This window comes from Pagrus major, chromosome 19 (assembly GCF_040436345.1).
Source record: "Pagrus major chromosome 19, Pma_NU_1.0".
Taxonomy (NCBI): Eukaryota; Metazoa; Chordata; class Actinopteri; order Spariformes; family Sparidae; genus Pagrus; species Pagrus major.
The window spans coordinates 23,067,412-23,088,390 of record NC_133233.1 but is presented as its reverse complement, the minus strand read 5'-3'; the positions used below and the strand labels follow the sequence as shown (position 1 = coordinate 23,088,390).

General features: G+C 40.7%; 1 protein-coding gene across 4 annotated transcripts in view; it reads left to right on the top strand.

The window, feature by feature from the left end:
• The first annotated feature begins 1,439 nt into the window (after window positions 1-1,439).
• myo3a (myosin IIIA) overlaps window positions 1,440-20,979 on the top strand; it is a 54,023-nt gene continuing 34,483 nt past the window's right edge. For 2 of the 4 annotated variants that reach the window (XM_073488555.1, XM_073488554.1), the window contains exons 1-5: window positions 1,440-1,616; window positions 4,058-4,192; window positions 12,968-13,072; window positions 13,239-13,338; window positions 19,000-19,076. In XM_073488555.1, coding sequence (XP_073344656.1) covers window positions 1,449-1,616; window positions 4,058-4,192; window positions 12,968-13,072; window positions 13,239-13,338; window positions 19,000-19,076 — 585 coding nt within the window. In that variant the 5' untranslated portion in view covers window positions 1,440-1,448. The remainder of the gene's footprint in view (window positions 1,617-4,057; window positions 4,193-12,967; window positions 13,073-13,238; window positions 13,339-18,999; window positions 19,077-20,979) is intronic. The other 2 variants (XM_073488552.1, XM_073488553.1) reach the window with 1 other exon arrangement.

Here is a 20,979-nt window from a genome sequence, read left to right as displayed (position 1 = left end):
ATCTGATTAACTTTCCTCTGCACATTTACGTGCAAACATACAACCTTGTTGTTTCTTTGTTTGTACTGTTGCATTGCAGTGTTTCCTCTCTAATTGTTTTATGGCCTGGGGGGGGGTTATTCTTGGTATTTGTTCCATGCTAATCTCTGTTGGTCACAGTGTTACTTGATCATGATTAAAGGGCTGCTACGTAGTCCTATACTTTTTTGCTTTGGGTTATTCAGTTTACCGTTTAATCTCGCTGTGGTGGAAATGTTCTCACTGTGGTCGTCCACCACTCCTGAGTGATCGTAGAGGAAACACTTCATTGTGATTTCGGACAGAAGAAGGAATTACATTTGCAGACGTCTGCTGTTTACTGTGAAACTTTACTCTGCTTTGTCTGACTCACACACGTCCCTTTGAGAGTTCAGAGACAAGAAACAAATCAAGAGGTGAAGCAAAAAACACCTCAATCCTGCAGTTGACTTTTACAAGTTGCTGTTTTTTTAAAAAGTTACCATAGAACACAGTTTTAAAAGTTTCTAAAGGCTTAAATAACACATTGAGATTCATTTTTAACAGCTGCCGCATGAAGGGTTTTTACATTTAGTATCAATATCCACATGAATATTTGTGTATCAGTGTTTGTTTTGCTTTTAAAAACCTCCCAAAAATACAACGCTGTGAGTCAGTAATCCAGCATTGTAACAGTGTAATCCTGTATGATCATTTATCTGCATCAAGCATGTAGCTAAATCGTGTTAAATGCAATACGACTGGAATCCCAGAAATAATTGCATTCCCAGTCTTTTGGGACGCGAACGAGTCTCTTCACATAAAGACGTTGCTGAGAGTTTTGACTTACAGTGCGACATGAAACTCTTTCCACGAACAAAGATCCAACTAATACAGCTACAAGGCTGCGAAGTGTAAAAGAAGGTGAACACATGTTTACTGCCTGTTTTTCTTTGTAGTTTTACAGCTTATTTACTCTCATGTTTGTTATTATATGTTTGCTTTTACTATAGGAGAGTGTTACTAAAGTGTTAAAGCCCCAAACGCCCAAAGTTAACCCCCAACTGCCCGGCTACCACTGGATTATCCTCCTGTTAAACTCTTGATGTGCTTCCAGTTTAAATCCCAAACAAACCAGCATGAAAACGAGACAAGCCACTCATCTGGTTACACTTCTCTATAGTGAAACTATTGCTTGGCAGGTGATACCACTTCTTCATTGTTTTTTTTATCCTAGTATGTACTCGTGCACCTGGGCTTTAAGACTCCTTCAGCCGAGCTCTTGACTAATATGTTTACTAGTTCTCAGATGGATTAATATCAGTATAAGCACATCAGCCTGCCGTGCCGACTGCAGTTTGTATTGTTCTCCGTCAGCCGCCACTTTCTTCTTCTTCTTCTTCTCTAAAGGGACCAATGTTCTCTTCTTTCACAGGAGATCTCTCCTGAAGATGTTTCCACAATCAGGGAAATCGATTGTCTTCGACAACTTTCCAGACCCCACCGACACCTGGGAAATCATCGAGACGATCGGGAAAGGGACGTACGGAAAAGTCTACAAGGTGCTCAACAAGATCGATGGGAGTAAAGCAGCTGTGAAGATACTCGATCCCATCCATGTGAGTTTCTCTTTAAATGACTCAATGCAAAAGTTGCTGCTCATTTCATTTAGGCACAGATCTCACGTTATATACTACTTCTACGACTATTAGCGTTATATGAAGTTGGATAATGTCTTCACTCGGTGCCATACATGTGGTGTAGTCTGTGCTTTTTAGTGCAGCTATAAGCTTGTGATGCGTTTTACCATTTTGTCTCTTTGCATCCATCTTGCTTTTAGTTCATTTTTCGATTTGCTTCCAGTTGTTCAGGCAGTAAATTTCTACTTATTATCCTCTCAGTCATATCGAGCTGCAGTCCACAACCCTGATGTGATAAAATCAGCACTCCCAGTGTGTCAGATACTGCAGCCTGGTCAGTGGCCCTACCCTTCTAGGTTTGATGCTGTTGTTACCCCTCTAGGCTCACTTCTTAAAGCGACCTCTAGTCAGATGTTTAAGGGGCAGGGGTGAAAAAAATACACATTTATAGTTAAGAGAAGGCCCTTTATCATGTTTTATCTTCCATAGGGGCATCTGAGAGGGCACTTTCACAGCGTTTTCTTGAGCATGGGAAAAAAGTTTTACTTTTTTACTTTTTAGACTTAGGGATTGCGTCTCGAGTTTGACCAAGCATCAAGATTGATTTTTGCTTTTAAGTTATGTTACGTAAGTCAGTCAATGTACGTAAATGTATTGTAAGTATTTTCTCCTCAACTTAACCAAGTTGTTTTGGTGCCTAAACCTAACAAACCCACAACCATGCTGACTGTCTTTTCCAATCACAAATCACATTTACTCAACTTTGCATGTTCACTGAGAGAAAGAAACACACTTATAGACAATTGAAAGGTCCGACCTATAAAGCTCAACATTCCTGCAACATTACAACGGTTAGACCTTCGAGAGAGGATGCAACCCTTTTACACAGAGGAGTTTAATAGGTGGGAAAAGTCCTGGAGAGTGTGTTGACAGATCTCTGGAAGAGCTGATACAACATCAGCAGAGTGGTTGACTCACTGGAAAGATAAACTCCACACTGCACAGGACGTTTAGGACGTTGCTGATGGTTTCTGTCTACAACCATCAGCAAATTATTTCTGCAAATTGCTTCTGACGAATTGTTCATCATCTGTGGGATGTATCATGGCAGCACTCTCATCGTTTCTGGGCTCCTTTGCTTGCGCAGCGTTTAAACATTGAGCCAAAACCACATTTGGCCTAAAGCAAGAACATTTTGACACAGAGCAGAGATGCATGATGTTTCTCTGGCAGCGTGGGACTGATCCTTGATCCATCCTGTAAAGCAGAGATGATTTTTCTACAGTAACATAAAATTTACCAAGTACAGAACATTACTAGGCAAAGAGCGGTGACCAACATCTTACATCTGCAAAGATCACTGTTTCTGAAGAACAATTACAGGCAGGAATCATCATTAATTTCATATTACGGTGTCCTTGTTTCCTGTAAAAATGATAACACCTCCTCTGTTGTCTATTTATGAAGGTACACTGAACTGTATGGCTTATTTAGCAGCTCTAATGAGCAGCCATTTTCATCTATTAAATCCAGCCTTCGTGCTAATAAAAAGTCTCATTAGTCTTTGGTGAATTTGTTGCTGTTTCTCATTATTGAGAAATGATTATCTACAGACCACTAGTCTGTGAGGACCGTCATTTTAATCACTGGGTTGATTATTTCATGTATAGACTGATACGACTATATTGAAAAGCCTCCTGAGATTTTGTTTTTTGCAGCAGCCGTTGAATATGCAGCAGAGAGGTGGTCCTCAACATGGGGTCAGGGCCCTATGAAGGGGTCGCAAGATAGTTCGGAGGGGTCATGAGAGACTCAACACCATATTTCTTTCTCACAAAATTATGTATTTCTGACTTTTCTCTTACAATTGAAAATATTCAACAGGAATTCACTTAGTAAGTTTTAAAATAAAGTCATAAAACACTGGATAATTTGTTTCGGTGGTGAAAATAGATGTGTATGCCTTTGAAATTAAATATGCAGCAGCTGGATTTTACATGTAAAATACCCCTGTCTTATTAGTATTAATCACACTGTAGGGCTGCAACATACAGTTAAAGCGTATCCAATAATTGCCGTAATTAAGATGTCCTGGATTTGCCCTTTTCACCAACATTAAAATCCAGAGTACGCGATGAAGACTTCATAATAACAACAGCAGGAACAGACTTCAGAGAAGTGTTTATTTACAAAGGCAAAGGAAACATAATCTAGTCATTTTTGCACTGATTTAATGTTGAGCTTTAAAGATATAATACATAAGAATGCTGCATTAAAATGTCTTAAAGCGTCTAGACCTTTGTTATATTTGTTGAGAAGCTAAAGCTAGTATCGCCACCATTAGCTCTGTTGCCTCTTGGTATCTTCCAAGCAGAATAGAAACATGGTTGATAAACACTTTGTGTGTCCTTGCTTTTCAGGATATCGACGAGGAGATCGAAGCGGAGTACAACATCCTCAAAGCTCTTTCCGACCATGCCAATGTTGTCAAGTTCTTCGGAATGTACTACAAGAAGGACGTGAAATGTGGGGATCAGCTGTGGCTGGTGCTGGAGGTAGGAACTGTTATTATATTTGAATGGAGAAGCCACAACCCATGTATTTGACTGAGAATACCAATCGCCTGTGTGCTGTGGCTGTGCCGTGCAGACATAAAAGCGTATAGTTGCAGATTAAAGGTCCGATTCACACGGCACGTCTCGCCAGGTATGTGCAGCGGTGACCAAATCTGGCCAGGGATTATGCAACACTTTAAGCCGCCACGGGCAGTCTAGGAGTTTACCTGCAGGCCACCGGAGGGATTTGGTCGCAGGTCAACAACCTGGATGTGTTGGGGTGAGGTTAGCTCGCGTGACGTGGACACCCTGCTGAGAGCAGGGATTTCTGTGTGCAGGGGCTGTCTTACTGCGTCAGTTGATATACTTAAAAGCCTGGAGCACAAATGTCTCTTGTGGCTGATTTCGCTAGTTTTGGATTTTAGGTAGAACATGATAAAATGGTGGAAAGGATAGAAAAAGGATAAATTGGTGACTGCAACTAAAGTGGCCCGATTTAAAATCAGAAACATTACTGCATTTGACTTGAAGAGTGTTTTCTTACGCCTGCTGACATACAGAAATGGTTTCATGCAGGTGTGTACTTGTGATATTTTCTGCGAAAGTTCAAGGGGACCTTGCTGCCACAGCTGCTTTCTGTACATCTAAAAAAACCTCGCCTCCAGCTCCCCGGTTCTCCATCTTTCATATACCTGCTGTAGCCCTTTCCAAATGTCAAACTCCAGACAAACATGTAATGGAGGTCAACCTCAGAGGAGGAGAAGTGTTGGTGGGGTCCAACACGATGGCAGACGTGGGTTTCCTTTTGACTTTTGACTTTCCGACCATGTAATTTATGCTCATGCTTTGATAGAGAGCAGCGCAAACCTGGAGACATCTGGTAAACAAAGTCAGCACACTTGAGGAGGGTTGATAAGAAAGAGTGGTGGCAGAGTTGACACAGCTGTGAACGTAAAGGTCTCTGACGGAGTGTTTTTGAAGAATGTAGCGTAGCATTTTTAGTCACGCTATCTTCATGGCTTAAGGGAGGGCAATGTTGGTCTCAACATCCACTACTCCAACTCATGAAATGTTGTAAAGACATTCATGGTCCCCAGAGGATGAATCCAAATACCTTTTCTGATCTCCTTAAGCCACCATAGGGTTGGCATTTTTGTGAAAAAGTGTGAGTGAAATGTCTGAATAACTATTGCCATGAAATCTGGTACAAATATCATCTAACATGAATGATTTAGCCTCTGGGGGTGATGGCCAATGTGTCGTGATAACAGATATCTGGGTCAAGACTTCCTCCTCCGTGTGCCAGTCATTATTTACAATCTAATTAGCAACTTCAGATGTGAGAAACAACATCTCTGGTAATTTCATTACACAGATACTGTACATATGCAGACTCATTTCAAACAATGGATAAAAAGCTAAGTCGTCGTCCAAAGCCCGCTCAAACAAGATATCATAACGTAGCTTGAAGCAGAATTTGAATTTCACAACACTATGCAGGACAGGCATAGCAATATTCTGTTTTTTATGAACTAATGAAAAATACTGTAATAACAAAAATATCCTTGCAGGAGCTAAGAAAAGGGAAAAATAAATCTATTTCCCAGCGCAGGCAAAGCCCAGCTAACATAAAGGGTACATACAAAGGAGACATTGATGTTGTATGTATTTTTCAGCCTTCAGTGAATTGTGTGTGTGTATATATGCATTTGCTTTGCTCTCAACAAAGAAATGTTTTTCTGAAAGAAGTGTGCATCTCTTTCAACCTTGTTCCACATTGTTATGTTCCTTTTTCTCTCTTATCAGGTGCAGCAGTGCTGGAACACTGTCCATATTTCTGTAATCCAAGCTCATTGGGCTTTGCATCAACAGCAGCCGTGTTATGCTAACCCAGTAGATAGTTTTCACCTCTCCAGCTTGTGTTTCTTTCCCTTTTCATCGCCATCCTTCCTCCTGACCTTTCTAGAGGACCCTGCAATTACTTTGCAAAGATATCAAGTACAATCTAAGATGCTGAATAACCAGACCACATGCTGCACCATAGGAAAACAAAGACATTTGTCTGATTGATAGATTTGCATCATGTTAATAGGAATCATTTATTGAGTAAAAATCCAAATCTGGTGTTCGTGGAGTTCGCTCAGCTTTGCTACTTTGCTTACTCCCTGTTTCCTCTCTGGTTTACATATGCATTTTCAACATTTCCCTTGCAAAAATCTGCAGCCAGCAGTCCAAATCTGGTGGCTAATCCTGAGGCTGGAAATCACTGCCTGACAGTTTAGCAAGAGGCTTGTCTGTGTGTGTGTGTGTGTGCATGTGCTCTGAAGGGGTTTTAGCAGTGAAGAGACAGGAAAGCAGGCAGCGAGGTGGTCATTCACCATGGTTACTGTCCTCTCCTTTCTAAACTGTAATTTTCCATCCTTTAGCTCTGCTGAGAGGAGCCTTTCTCTGCCCTGCGCCGACAACAGGCCGCTCATTATGAACAAGAATTCATACAAATTGCATCCTCTACTTTGTTAGTCGCTCATTGGGGTCTGCAAGCTTTTGGCTTTGCTCTGTAGTGCGCTCATTTATTGATAGCGGATGTGAGCAGAGATGAGCGGGCTTTCATGTACGACTGCCTAATTCTGCTCACACGGAGGTTAAAAATACTTCAAAGAAAGCAACCACGGAGCGACTTTTATTCTCTAATTGGAAATAAAAAACCTGATTTGGATGTGCATTTCATTTGTGGGCTCCCAGGTTTCATCCAAAGACCCTGTTGAATGAAGGCCAATGATTAGTTCAACCTTTAAAGATGGATCTCTTCTTCCATTATGCAAAAATGAAAAATCACTATGTCGTAATTGCAATTGCATTACGTTGTGCCTTTATTGCACTTTGAGGTCTAAATTTAAATGGTTGTTCTGGTTCTTTTACTGCTGTTTTGTTGTTCCTGCCAATTATAATAATGCTGGTAGTGACAGTAGTTAAAGAATAACTTTTACATGGAGAAGGCTTTGTTAAGGTTTGACCAAAAGCTGCTCATCTCTGCTGTGAAACATTGTTTATTGACCTTGTAGGACACATATTACATCCTTTTCAGTATGTCAACACCATTTATAACAAAACATTTGTAAATATATCACTAAAAAAAGACAAACACCTGGTTTATATGTTCATTTGAGTCTCAGAGTGTCTTAGCAAAGTCCTGCATTCAAAATATTTAGTAAAATGACAGACGTAAAAGCAGTATCAAAGTAAAAGTACTCAATGTGTAAGTAGCATTTGACTGCTGTAGCTGTCCGAGGTGGAGCTGGTCTTAACCACTGTATACAGTTAGCAGAGGTCTAGTTTCCTGCAGTGACATGGGCATGATGGTTGTGGCTTGTTTCGAAGGTAATGCAACACCACAGCTCAAGTTTACATACATGAAACTGACTTTATGAATAGTTACATCATGTGTATAATATTATGTAGCAGTCAGCCAAGGTAAATGACATTAGGCGATATCCTGAATGTGGTAGATTGTAATGAATGCGGCATTGAGACAGAAGTCAAGCTCGACGGCTAGGCTAGGAAACTGTTGCTACGCTGGCTGTTCATTTCCTGCAGGCATTGTGGATGCAGCACAAGCTGGCAACGTTTACCAGGCTGGCTTTGTAATGATTCTTTGCAGATAAAGAAACCATCAGACGAGCGAATGATGAATTAAAGGACGTTAATGTTAGCTAGCTATAGAGTGGAGAGAAAATCACTTAATCCACCTTGGCATTATGACAACTTTAACCATTTCACGATGTAGTGATGAATGGATCTTCAAGTGCAGACCAGACAACTACGACTATTATATCTACTCAAGGAGGAAAAAATTGACGGCGGGTCATTACAGTGTGCTCTGGCAGCGCTACACCTATTTTTGATGACAATAGATCAGTCTAGTCTGGAGTTCAATAGGCTAAATTCATTGTATGTTTAAATCTTTTCACATGTTTTCATATCTACAACATAACTACAGCTGTCAGATAAAAGTAGAGGAGGGAAAAGTACAATATTTCCCTGCAGTCAAGGAAAGTACAAGTACCTCAAACGATGGCGATGGCGTTGTGATTTAGCCAAGGAAGTAATGATTATTAATTCAAGGTTGAAATAAGCGATGTGTTTGCTTTGTATTTTTACTACAAGAGTTCGCGACATCTCCATCAGAGACGCTGATTTTTGACATTTTGTTTGTCCTCATTTGTAGAACATTGCTTTCTGGTCAGACACCTTCTGAAAGTCAGAAATAAAACCAACACCGCCTGCACCGACTCTCATTAGTCTCTGTCCTGACTCGTCCTGGCCTCGTATCCCAACCTCTGCAGTCATTAATTGACAATGAGGTTTAAAATTGTATTCCTTGTTCAGGCTTTTCAATAAATGGTGCCGGAAAGTAGACACCTCAGCTATTATGCCCGTGTAAACGATAAGGCCACAGTAACAATAGTAGTGTTTTTTTCTGGAGGTGATCCAGCGGGTCGCACACACACACACGAACACACACGCTTACTCAGTGTTGCAGACATGATCCATACTTCTGTTAATCCACCAGTAAATAAAAATATAATGTAGAATTATATTCGCAGGGACATCAAAGATAGTTCACTAAAAAAGTCAGCACCTGTCTGTTTCATCTTTACGTCTGTTTCATCCGCTTCTTTCACACGTCTTTGATCGACTACTTTCATTTACATGACTAAACAAGCACCTGATTCATTTGTAATGGAGAACATCCCACTCAGTATTCAATGTATTCAGTCTTTTTCTTTGAAAATTGACAGTTCTGTAGAAACTCACGTGATATTCAAGAAGAAGATGTAAGTCGTGGATCTTAACAGATCTTTTATATCATTAGTTTGTGGCGGTACTGGCAGTAAAATGCTTACAGGCCAGTCCAACCTACATAACAATATAAACAGAAAACATGTTAATCTAGAGGGGATTTCCCAATGTCTGCTACTTGGACAATAAACCAATAAACAAAAGTCTCTTCCGGGTATACTAAATAAATGTGCTCCTACAAGCCCCAGTGAAATAAAATGTCAAACTGAAGGTGTAGAGGGGCTTGGGTTTCAAGAATAAACACAGTTTCCCTCACTAGACTGACGTGGGGCAGCCAGGAAAAGACAATAGGACCCAAACAGACCAGAGTTTCTGGCTGGCAATCTAAGGGGATGAAGTCCTCAGTGAGTCAGGGACAGATTCAGAATAAGAGCGAGAGTCACCTGGGTGTCATTCCCCACCTCTTTTAAGCCTTGCATTTGCATTTGCTCATTGCATTTGTTACATTCAACATTTCGACAATATGTGTCACATTACTTCCAGAGTACATGTTTGTGAGATGGCTACCAAGCAAGAGAACACTGTTTGAGAGCATCTCGAGGTCTTTGTGGCACCAAAAAATGTATATTTTTAACTAAAAGCAAACTGGTTACATTAAGTCTAAACATGATCTTGTCCGAACCCTAATCAAGTCTGTTTTGTATGTCCCCATTGGTTTTTAATATCACTATCACAGTTTAATGGTGTCATTTATGAAATTGGGATTATTTGTGTGAAACCTCTTTGTTTTGTATAAATATCTCTTACTTCGTAGGAAATCCAGTTTAATCTGCACAAGGATTCAATCAAACCATGACTGAAGGTTCATATATCGTTTCCACTCTGCAGTGGTTTGAGTCTTCACCACGTCTCAAATAATTAATGTTCATGTCGAGCATCACTTTCTGGAAGTGGGCGCTGTGGCTAAGGTGAGAGCGCTAACGTTTAGCTGTGCTAAATCTAGGGCAGCAGACCTCTCATTAATATGGATTTGTCTGTCTGCCCGGTGTAATTTAATGATGACAGGTGATATGGCAGCACTGATGTGGACTGACGTCAGGCGCGGCTCGTTGTCAGAGTGCTGCGCTGTCTGTGAAAGCCTCAGCGGTATTCTATGCTTAACTGCAGTTTGTCTGCACGTCTGATAGTAGAGAGAAGGAGTGATTAAGCTCCCCATGTGGCAGCTGAGATACACGCCATCTATCCTGCAGCGGCTCTCTGGGCTCCTGATGGATAGGTCGATTGAGAGACGGATAGAAAACAGAAACGAGGCCCGGCGCTGAAAACTTATGCCATCGCTTATTCAAGGTCAAACACATGCTTCACTCTTAGCATGTAGTGTATAGAAGGATTACTTAAGTGGGGGCCTGTGGGCAGGCAGGGAGTTTCTGTTGGGAGTCACTGGTGTCATATCTTGTTGGAAAGTCAAAAGGATTGACGACAAAGAGACGCAGAACAACCAGAAAGAGACACAAAACAATGTCAAAGAGACACAAAATGGCTAGATAGAGAAACAAAATGACTGCAAAGAGACTCAAAACAACCACAAAAAGATGCAAAATAACCAAAAAGAGGCACAAAACAACATCAAAGAGACACAAAACCATTACGGAGAAAGACAAAATGACTACAAAGAGAAACAAAATGTCTTAAAAGAGTTCGAAAACTACCAAAAAACTATGCAAAACACCCACAAAGAGTAACAAGACAACCTCAAGGAGAAACAAAATGACTACAAAGAGATTGAAAACAACCACAAAAAGATGCAAACAACCAAAAAGAGACACAAAACAACATCAAAGATACACAAAATGACACAAAGAGAAACAAAATGTCAGAAAAGAGTTCGAAAACTACCACAAGGTGAAAAAATGACTACAAAGAAACAAGAATCAGCTTCAAAGAGAAACAAAATGACTACAAAATTTGTGAAACAACCACAAAGAGATTATAATGACTACAACGATACAAAACAACGGCTAAGAGAAACAAAATGACAACAAAAACTGAGTATTTATTTTAGGTTTCACAAGAAAGAGGTTATGATGCATTACAGTGCCTTTTAAAATCAGCCACAGCTGAACCAATTAACAGAACATAAATCGGCAAATATTGATATTATCATTTTAGCTCAGAGCCAAATCTGGTACAAAGCATCTTTTCTCATTCTTGAGACTTGTGTATTTTATGCATGGTGTCTGATTTAAGATTGAAACTAAACTACACTAAACTAAACTAAACCTATTTAAGTCATGAATTCAGTAGGCTTAGGCTCTGAGTCATCCTGACCAGCCTTGTTCATTATTTTCTGACTTAACATTAATAATTAATCAAAAAAAGACTCATTAGAACAATCAGTGAGGACCATATTTTGTATTCACATCACTATAATCAACTAAATGTCGTGTTTTGATCTATTTTAATAGTGTTCACTGTAAGTTAAGAGTGGGAAAAGCAATTTATAGCTCCCTGTGGTTAACTCAATTAGCTGCAGTAAGTAGCATAGAAACACAAAATATGTACAAAGGCAATCAAGCCCTGTGGGTGGAACTATAACGAGATGACAAAATGGGTGCTTACTTGTAGATTTGGGTGTGCAGCTGCAAATATTGTGCCTGTGTTATGATGCTAGTATTGTACCAGTCAGCACTTTTTTGTTAGGACTGCAGGGGAAGACGTTTATAGAGTAATAATACAAAATTATATCATTATTTTTGCTGTCTGGCGCGGTTATGCAGCATTATGTAGGTACATGCTGTTTCCCTAACCAGTTTAGGAAATATACAGTTTGCACTATAAGCCCCATGCTGTGCTTTTATGTACAATACCCCGTCATTTTAGGTGCGAGCTAACAAATCTTATAGTTGTTGTTGTTAATGCTGCGTTATATAAGTTATTCAACAGTAACCTCTCTTTAGTGCGATCGCCACAGGGGGCTGATTCTTATCCTAAATAACCACACACCGCTGCATGTCTATTGCCTAATTAAGCTTTCAGTTTACAAGCGCAGGAAATTAGTGTAATTATACAAGAACAAGTGTTTAATACATAAAAAGATGTGAAGGAAAATTTCCTGTCTTACGCAAAATGAGAAAAAGTGGCATGTGTTTGTGCGTTTAATGCATCCGTGGATATGTTCAACCACCCAGAGCGACACGGTCTGTGTTTACAAACAGTTTTCATATGCAGGATCTACAATTTATCTTCACTAGCACTGTGATTGACATCTCAGAGCTTTTTATTTTCCCGTATACCTCTGGCATCTCCCAAAGAAAGGCCCAAATTAAGGGTTATTATTGTTGCCAAGGCAACCTCCTGGGTAATTTTCTGTAATTTTCCAAGAGGGATTGCTATTGACAGTGGAGTCCATATCTAGTAGAGGCTGTGTACCACAAGAAACAACTATAAACACACAAAATCAAATGTTTTTTTTTGCGATGAGGAGGAGGAAATGCTCCTGCTGCTGATTTTATCTGGGTACTTTCTGTTTCCAGCATGAAAGGTTGTTCCATAAACGGTGTGTAATTTCTAACATAAACATCAGCATTGTATTAAAATTGTAAGAGGATGTTCTTCATTTGAAGATGATTTGTGCGTGTTTTAATATTTACCCTGCTTAGTCATCACAGCGTAGATTAAACCCTGCACGCAAAAATGTACATTCTCCCCACGGGCATGATTTTCACCTCTCGCTAAGCTGCCTCAGAAAAAGATAAGCTGCTAAAGATTGACAGAATTATGTTCAGCATCTCTTCTCTCACTGTGAAATCTTATGATCAAAACGTTTTCAATCTCTGCTGTGTCTCCGCTGGAAATTCTGCACATCTCAGATGCCACAGATTTCAGCATATTGTATAAGTTCAGCTATAAGTGCTGACTCATGTCAAGCGTCTTCTCATTATTCTCGTTTCTTTTGTGGCTTTTTTTGTGTCGCAGCTCTGCAATGGCGGCTCCGTGACAGATCTGGCCAAAGGCATGCTGAAGAGAGGAGACAGAATGGATGAAGCCATTATTGCATACATCTTGCACGAGGCCCTCATGGTAAGCCTTTTGAACGAGCGGGACGGGAGACAATGCTGTAATGTCGAGCTCAATCGAACGTCCTCCCGCTGAATACGCTGCTTCGATGAAAATGGGGTTTAAAGGGGATCATTTTGAAGGCAGGTGCTAGTCAGAAAAAAGGCCATTAACCACTTTGTCTGCGCAGGGCCTTCAGCACCTGCACATCAACAAGACCATCCACCGAGACGTCAAAGGCAACAACATCCTGCTGACAACGCATGGAGGGATCAAACTCGTTGACTTTGGTACGTTTTTTTGCAAAAGTCGAACTTTAAATGGACGGGTTGCCCCCAAATAAAAAATACATACTGTATATTAACTCTCACCCGTACTGCAACTTGTCCATCTGCATTGTTCTGGTGTAGAGATGTCTGTCTTTTCTCACCATAGCGCCAAAAAACAATGTCTCTTTGTGTAACCCAGTTTCGTGTAAGGACTACGTTCTCTCTACCGAACTACACGCTAACCACATCACTATGCAGAAGGAAGCTAGCATCTAGCACCATGCAAACAAAAAATGGTGGCAATATACTTATATGTGTTGTGAAGTTGGGCTGTTTAACATGAGGTCTTATAGGGACTGACTCGTTTTTGGAATGAGCCTCAAGTGGCCATTCGAGGAGATGCAGTTTTTGGCACTTCCTCGTTGGCTACCAGAAGTTGCCTCTTGAAGTAGATGCACATGTTCTTGTGTGCTGTGACACAGCTGAGAGAAAATAGAGGATCCAGGTTGTGATTTCTACAAAGAGACGCTGCTGTAGAGTATTTTTTAACACAGCAAGCCATCTTCATCCATTATGTTGGAGAGACGGAAGACATCTCTACGGCAGCTCACACCAAAACAATCTTAAAGGATGTCAGAAGAAAAATATGCTGTTTTTTGGGGGGATTTTGGGGTGAACTGTCCCTTTAACAATGTGTCTTTTCTGTACTATCCTTCTCTAATCAGTGAAAATCATGTTATGGCTCTATTTAACAGAAGAGGGTCAAATCCATTACCTTCAGCCGCTTGCCAAATAAATTGTACCACTAATTAGTTTCCTCGAGAGGCTGGAATACGTTTACAAACCCGACAAGGTGGCAGACGATTACGCTTTTCCATTACACCCTGGTCTTGTACGTTTCTGCGGACATTGTTGCTATTCACCCGTGTTTGCGCTGATTTGCTTTTTGGGTTTTCATAACCAAATGAGGCACTCAGAGCACCACAGCCAGAGCTCTTTGGGCCGAAGGCTCACGATAGGCAAAGTGAATCTGACTATTTCGAGGGAGATGACTCACCCCCCCTGTTTTCTTCAGGGGCTGAAAAACCAGCTGCCTGTTTTCATTACAAATAAAATCCCCACTCAACGTGTGTGTAGGTTTGCATTTAGTCTGCTAATTGTGGGCTTCTCTTAAAAGCCTTTTTCTAACCATGAAGCACAAAGTGCACAGCTCTTATATAAGGAAGAGGGAGGTGGGGAGGTGGGGGGTATTAATGGGATCACTTTGATATGTGAATGTGAAGTAGCTAATATGGAGCCGGGCCACCCGTCGCCCTAAGAGCAGCTTCTTCCTCCTCACATGGCTGTCAGAGATTCTCAACACCTGTTTGTTTCACCAGTTTTGAAGTAGGAAAAGCCTGGAGCTCTTTAGGAATTAAGGAAGTTAGAGATGTAATACAAACTGCACATTTCAAAATGTCTCATGAATGTTTAATGATGTCTACATCTGGTGATAAGAGCCTCGTCGAGCGTCCTGATGGTTTTTGAATTCTTTTTAGCGATTTTAATGGTCAGCACAGAAACATTTACATTTGCTCGATGGGCCTTTTTCCAACAACTATAACTAGTAATACTGCAGTAATTCACCATGTTCCCAAATGAGCGGTGGATCAAACAGCTGTCCATGAGTTCACAGATTCATAGTTGCCTCATTTTTGCTGCTGTATACTGAAAATCAGCTGTGACACCACAGTGAAATACTAAATCCAGGCATATATTCAGTGATCATGTGACTTAGAGTGTATATCGATGGACTTTTACAACAAATGTAATTTACACTGTTGGTCAGACAAAAGGAGCAATTTGAAAATGTCACTCAGGACTCTGGGAAATTGTGATCAGCAATTAGCGCGATCTGCTGACATTTTATAGACAAAACAATTACTCTATATTACCTCAAATTCATTAACGTTCCTTTTATTAAATGCTGGTAAAGTGTCATCTGTTTTCTTGTTTCAGTTTCAAATTGTCTTTGAAAGTAGATCGTTGTTAGTAGCAGACTTTTGGTCATTAAATTACTGCTTTTGACTGACAAACACCAAGAAAAACTTGCCTTTGGTGTATGTACACTGTAAAAAAACACAAGAGAGACAGCATCATCAGATCATGGTCTGCACAGTATGTCCATCTACAGCCACTTGAGCTGTTTAACGTGTCATTGAGAAAGACTCTTAACTGGTAATGCACCATGAGTCCCTACATATCTGCTGGGAAATGTCAAAATGGCCAAGTCTAGTTCCAGTATCTGTAAGGATTAGATCATCTAGATATTGTTTAAAATATTTACAGTACAGTTTCATTCGGGGCTCGAAGGTCTCCGAGAAGATCTTGCTCATCTGAAAATGTGAAATCGAGGCATCACAAACGAGATCTAACCATTTTGTTGTGTTGTGATGTTCAGATTTTGTTTGCTTCAGAACATCTTATCTTTATCGTTTCTCTGGCTGAACTTTTAATGAATCTTTAAGATAAGAACGTTACAGTATCTATGTCGGCGCGCCTGTGGAGAAATTCATTACGTAAAAAACAACAAGTTTAAACTCTCAGCTCACCGTGTCGTTTAGCGAGACGCTCCTGAAAAAGCAGATAGGAAGTAATTACATTTAAAGTTGTGGTATTATCACAGAGAAATCACCACTGCTTTAATTTTTTTTTGAGATCTGAGAGTAATTGCTGTAAAGCAGCCGGACCATCGAACAGTCTCAGCTTTCGTGTTAGCTTATCTCGTCCGAATGCGTTCACCGCTATCTGCTCTTACGGCTCCGCTTGCTGCTCAAAACAAATGCGTTTAGCGATAGAGATTAAAGTAGGAAACGTTCTCTTTGTGAAAGGAAACAGCAGGGTTATAATGATTTATGATCTTAAATAATGTCAGACGAAGCAGCATTAGCATCAGCGTGACCATAATATGATATGAAAAAGTTTGTGCAATGCTGGTGTGTTTATCTTTGTCGTGTCACAGATAAACGACTAAATAGACTGAAATATCTCAACAACTATCTAATGGATTACCATGAAATTAGCTCAGGTGAAATATATTTATGACCAAGAACTTTTAAGAAAAAACATCCTCATCCTCAGTTGTGCTTCGTGTTTAATGCTAATTAGCAAATGTTAGCATGTGAACATCTTTAACTAAAATGGTGAGCAAGACAAACATTACACCTGCTAAACATCAGCATGTTAGCATTGTTATCGGGAGGATGTTAGCATGCTGACGTTAGCTGTGTGAGCTATCTGTGCTGGGAAGGTTCCTTTTGAAATGTAATAGATTACAGATTAGTTACCCTGTTAAAAAGTTTGAGGTACTTGTACTTTACTTAAGTATTTCCATTTTCTGCGACTTCCAACTTCCGCTCCACTCCATTTTGGAGACAGATATTGTACATTTCATCTACTTATTATAGATGATTACTTTTTGATAACTTGTCTAACAAATCCTGAGCAATAAAGCTGAAAAGTATTCAGCTTCAGCCGACCTGTGCTGTCCAAAAATATGCCAAAAAATATGGCAGCAGAATGAATGTTACGGTCTTAATGGGTGTTACTAAAAAGAGTATAATTGGATGTAATCCCATGATGTAACTGTAATTTAATGACATTTTCTCCTCTTATTTTGTAGTTTAATTCCATAACGCAGTTACATGTAACTAGTTACTTCCCAAGACTGGCTTCTTACATGGCTGTAGATTCTTAGTCTGTTTCGAAGCCATAAAATACATAGATGACTTGCATTTAAATGCGATAATCTGAATTTCTCATCTTTCCATGACTCAGTAAATGCCGTGTTATTCACCTGAGATGAAGTTTGGCAGCAAACCGAGCAGATAAGATGTGGTTAAGACTCTGTTATCATCTGCCGACTGAGACTTTCTTTCAGCATGCAAAGAATTTAGCTCCACAGTGGAAACCAAAGGCACAAGAGTGACTCTAACATCTTTTGTATGGCTGCTTTGCATCTCTATAACATCGCTGAGTTTAAATTTCTATCAGACTTTGGTCGTGACGTCATCAGAGGAGGGGAAAAAAAAGAAGAAGCAGCAGTTTAAAAATAAGCCCTGTGTGTATAAAAACTCGCAGAGTGACGAAAGCGGTGAGGAAACAAGGGCCCCGACTCGTGCTCGCCTCTGTGCTGCATGCTGGCACTGCGTCACGCTGGCATTAATGGTTTTTCATGTGGAGGGGTGCACGCTGCACTAAGCAGCTGAGGAGATAAAGCCCCCGCAGTGACTCATCACCAGCAGAGAAACAAAATAGCAAAGAGATGGACCCAAAAAAGAGCAGAGGAAGAACGAGGGGAGCTGCTCGTTCATGGCTCTCTCATGAATATTCTAATTGACAGCGTTATCTCTGTGATGATTATTAAGTGTGGCCCACCAGGCTCCACTCCGGGCTAATGTAGCGGAAAGAGAGGGGCTGTGAGAGCTTTAATAGGGTCCTCATTGTGTTTCTGGACCCTCACACACTCGTATACCTTATGTATGTTGAAAGAGACGTGTGTGTGTGTGTGTGTGTGTGTGTAGCCGTGAGGTTGATCGGATCAGTGTGGGTTTACTGAGGTGGTTTTGTTTGTGTCTACAGTATGCCACTGATGTGTTACTGTGTGGTGGTTAGGTGGTTTGCTGACAGCATGTCTGTGTGTGTGTGTGTGTGTGTGTGTCAGCCTTATGCATATTTCCCCTCCTGCATGTTTCTAATCCCTTTCGATGTTTGCCACATTTTTTCCTCTGCACTGCTCATCTCCACCCCTGGCCTCAACCCACCAGCACCAACAGAGCATCAGGGACATTAACTGTACCGTGTGCCAATAATAATGAGCTTTTACAGGAAACAACTGCAGATGCTGTTAGAAAATCATGTATGTTGTGTAAACTGTGCACAGAAAAATGATCGTGCAAGACGAAAGCATTGGTCCGCAGCCGCACTAGATCACCTTTTGTTTTGTCGGTCACCGCTTTTGTCTCGGGGGCTCTGCTTTTTTTCTCCGCGGTTGCTGCTTCAGCAGAGCCGGCCCTGGGACACATCACTGTGTGGCTTAACACTGATTGGTCTGGACTGGACTGAAGTCACGATTGTGGGTCAGCATGTTCCTTGTCAGGACACACAAGCTCTCTCTTTCTCCCTTTTTTGCTGAATTTGTCCATCCCCGCAACCCTGTTTGTATACAGGCAGATAAAGCGCAACGTGAGCTAATAAATCAAGTGTATATCTTGTTCTGAGAGAGGCTGAACGTTGTCTCCAGCTGCCAAAAGCCTGTTTACAGTTGAATTATATTCAAATGTTGTTCTTGAAATGCCCGGAGAAAAATCACCTGCAGTCACACGAGAATTTGTAATTCAAAGCCATCTATCATTCGAAGGGAGAAAGAAAAACAGCTTGATGGCTTTGTGTGCGCACGTGAGCGCGTACATGTGTTTGTGTTTTGTTTTTCCTCCTCGTCACTATAGTGACGGCTTTATCAGAGCTAGACGAGAGCAGCACCCCGCTGTTTACCGTTCACTGTTTCCCTTTTCACAGATCATCACTTCTACCAGCCAGTCTGGAAAAAAACACGTCATGGAAGTTATTTCCAATCGTCTCCACTGAGTGCACGTCCTGACAGCGAGGCTAAGATGTCTAAAGTGTGTATTCTCCTCCCTGCAGGTGTCTCGGCCCAGCTGACAAATACCCGCCTGAGGAGGAACACCTCTGTGGGAACTCCCTTCTGGATGGCTCCTGAGGTACAGTAAAACCCGGCCTATAAACGCCCCCGCAGCCTCCTCTCTTTCCACTACATTAGCCTGGAGCAGATCCCAGTGGGCCACAGTTAATAATCATCAGAGAGATAACACTGTCAAACACAATGTGCACGGAGAAAAATGGAATGGACGGCCTCCGTCATTCGTTTCCCGTCCAATCATAGCTCCAGTGCACTAGAGTTCATATACTGTCTTCACAGAAATGGCTTCATAAAACACTGCTCGCTTTAGACCAGTCACACCCTCCCGTCCTCCAGCTTTTATGGCAGGTTAATGTAACTTTCTCCTGTGGTGTACGAGCAAGGTTATTATGGATAAATTGAAACTGAAAACTGAAACTAGATGTGAAAAAACATTTTATTTTGCTGAAATAAAAATAAAAACTAGAAAAATAACAAATGATATTGTGTAATTACTTAACTATCTATGATAGTATCTATGAAATCTCTATGAACATGACAAGCAAAAGGGAAAATTGGTGCATATGTTTATGTTTATATGTTTAGACCGGGATGACTGCGAGGCACACGCCTTCACAAACCATTATTTGTATTTTAATATGTCTTCTGATCCGATTAAATCTTTCCCCTGACAGATATCCCACATATTATAATAAAACTAAAACTAAACATCTTTGACACAGTTTCAACACTGTGTTTATGTTTTAGCTCTCATATAGCCCTGAATACCTCCAGCTAAATGTAGACAATGTTTTATTGTCAGTGCAGGAAGTGAGAGTTTAGACGTCATGGAGGGTTAGGGGTGAGGGTTAGTGACCGGCTCCTCATCTCTGCTTTAGGCTGTAGGCTACATTAGGTGCTACTTACATAACACACCCGAGTCTCTCACCCGAATTGTTTGCTGCCAGGATGCATGGTTGATAATGTGGGAATCATATGAATTGTTATTTTCCGATATCACACGCATCTGTTTTAATGTCTAGTAGTGGCAAAGACATTTAGTAGATACTTAAATTTAAAAATGTGGCACACCAATGGAAAAACAAGGATAAACCTCCAGAGAAAGCAGACATCCTAGATGTGAGAATACAGCTTAACTTCAGCAGTGAAATGATTAAATGTGAAGACCGAGGCATGTGTGGGGTTATCAATCAGACACCTTTCATTTATATTTCAGCAAACTGAACCCGCAACACCTCAGGGAAAACCTCAACGCGTAGTGGCGTCCCATCACCACCCATCTGGACACTTAAGCTCAACACTGATCAAGATTACGTGAACCATTAGCAACCTCTGTAGGGTCGATGGGTAAACTTACTCCGCAGTACGTTCGTTTTTTTAAATGTGTGTCACAGAGGAACCTCGCACGGCTTCAGATAAAAATCTTTTACATGAGGTTTGCATGCCTTGCAAATTTTACATCAGAATACAATGAATGTTGTTTCCTGTCAGGAAGATTTTAATCTCATTTGTGTAAGAAGATGATGCAGCCGGGGTGGACGGGAGACGCTCTGTGGTTTTAAAGGAGTCGGTTTGTAAACAAGGATCTGCGGTATTGTTATAACGAGAAAAGTAAAGGTTTTTGCTGACTTTTGCGAGAGTTTCTTCATTAAAGGCGACATTTCTGGGTGATTTAAGAAGTACTGTTTTTATACGGACACGGTCTCGGACACTTTCTAAAGAGGCGCTGGTTGTGTAACTTTGAGTTGTGGGGTAAGTTTTGTCACATCTACACAATTTTATTCATTTTGAAGGAGCTTCATTTTTATTGCCTTAATTTAATTAAGTATATTTCGGCTCTTTTGTACATTTTTGATCATTAAAAGTTTCTTATTTGGCAAAAGAAGTCTTCAGGACAGTTGATTAAACAAAACAATGAGAGGGGATGTGTGTGTGTGTTTGTGTGTGTGTGTGTGGTACGCACC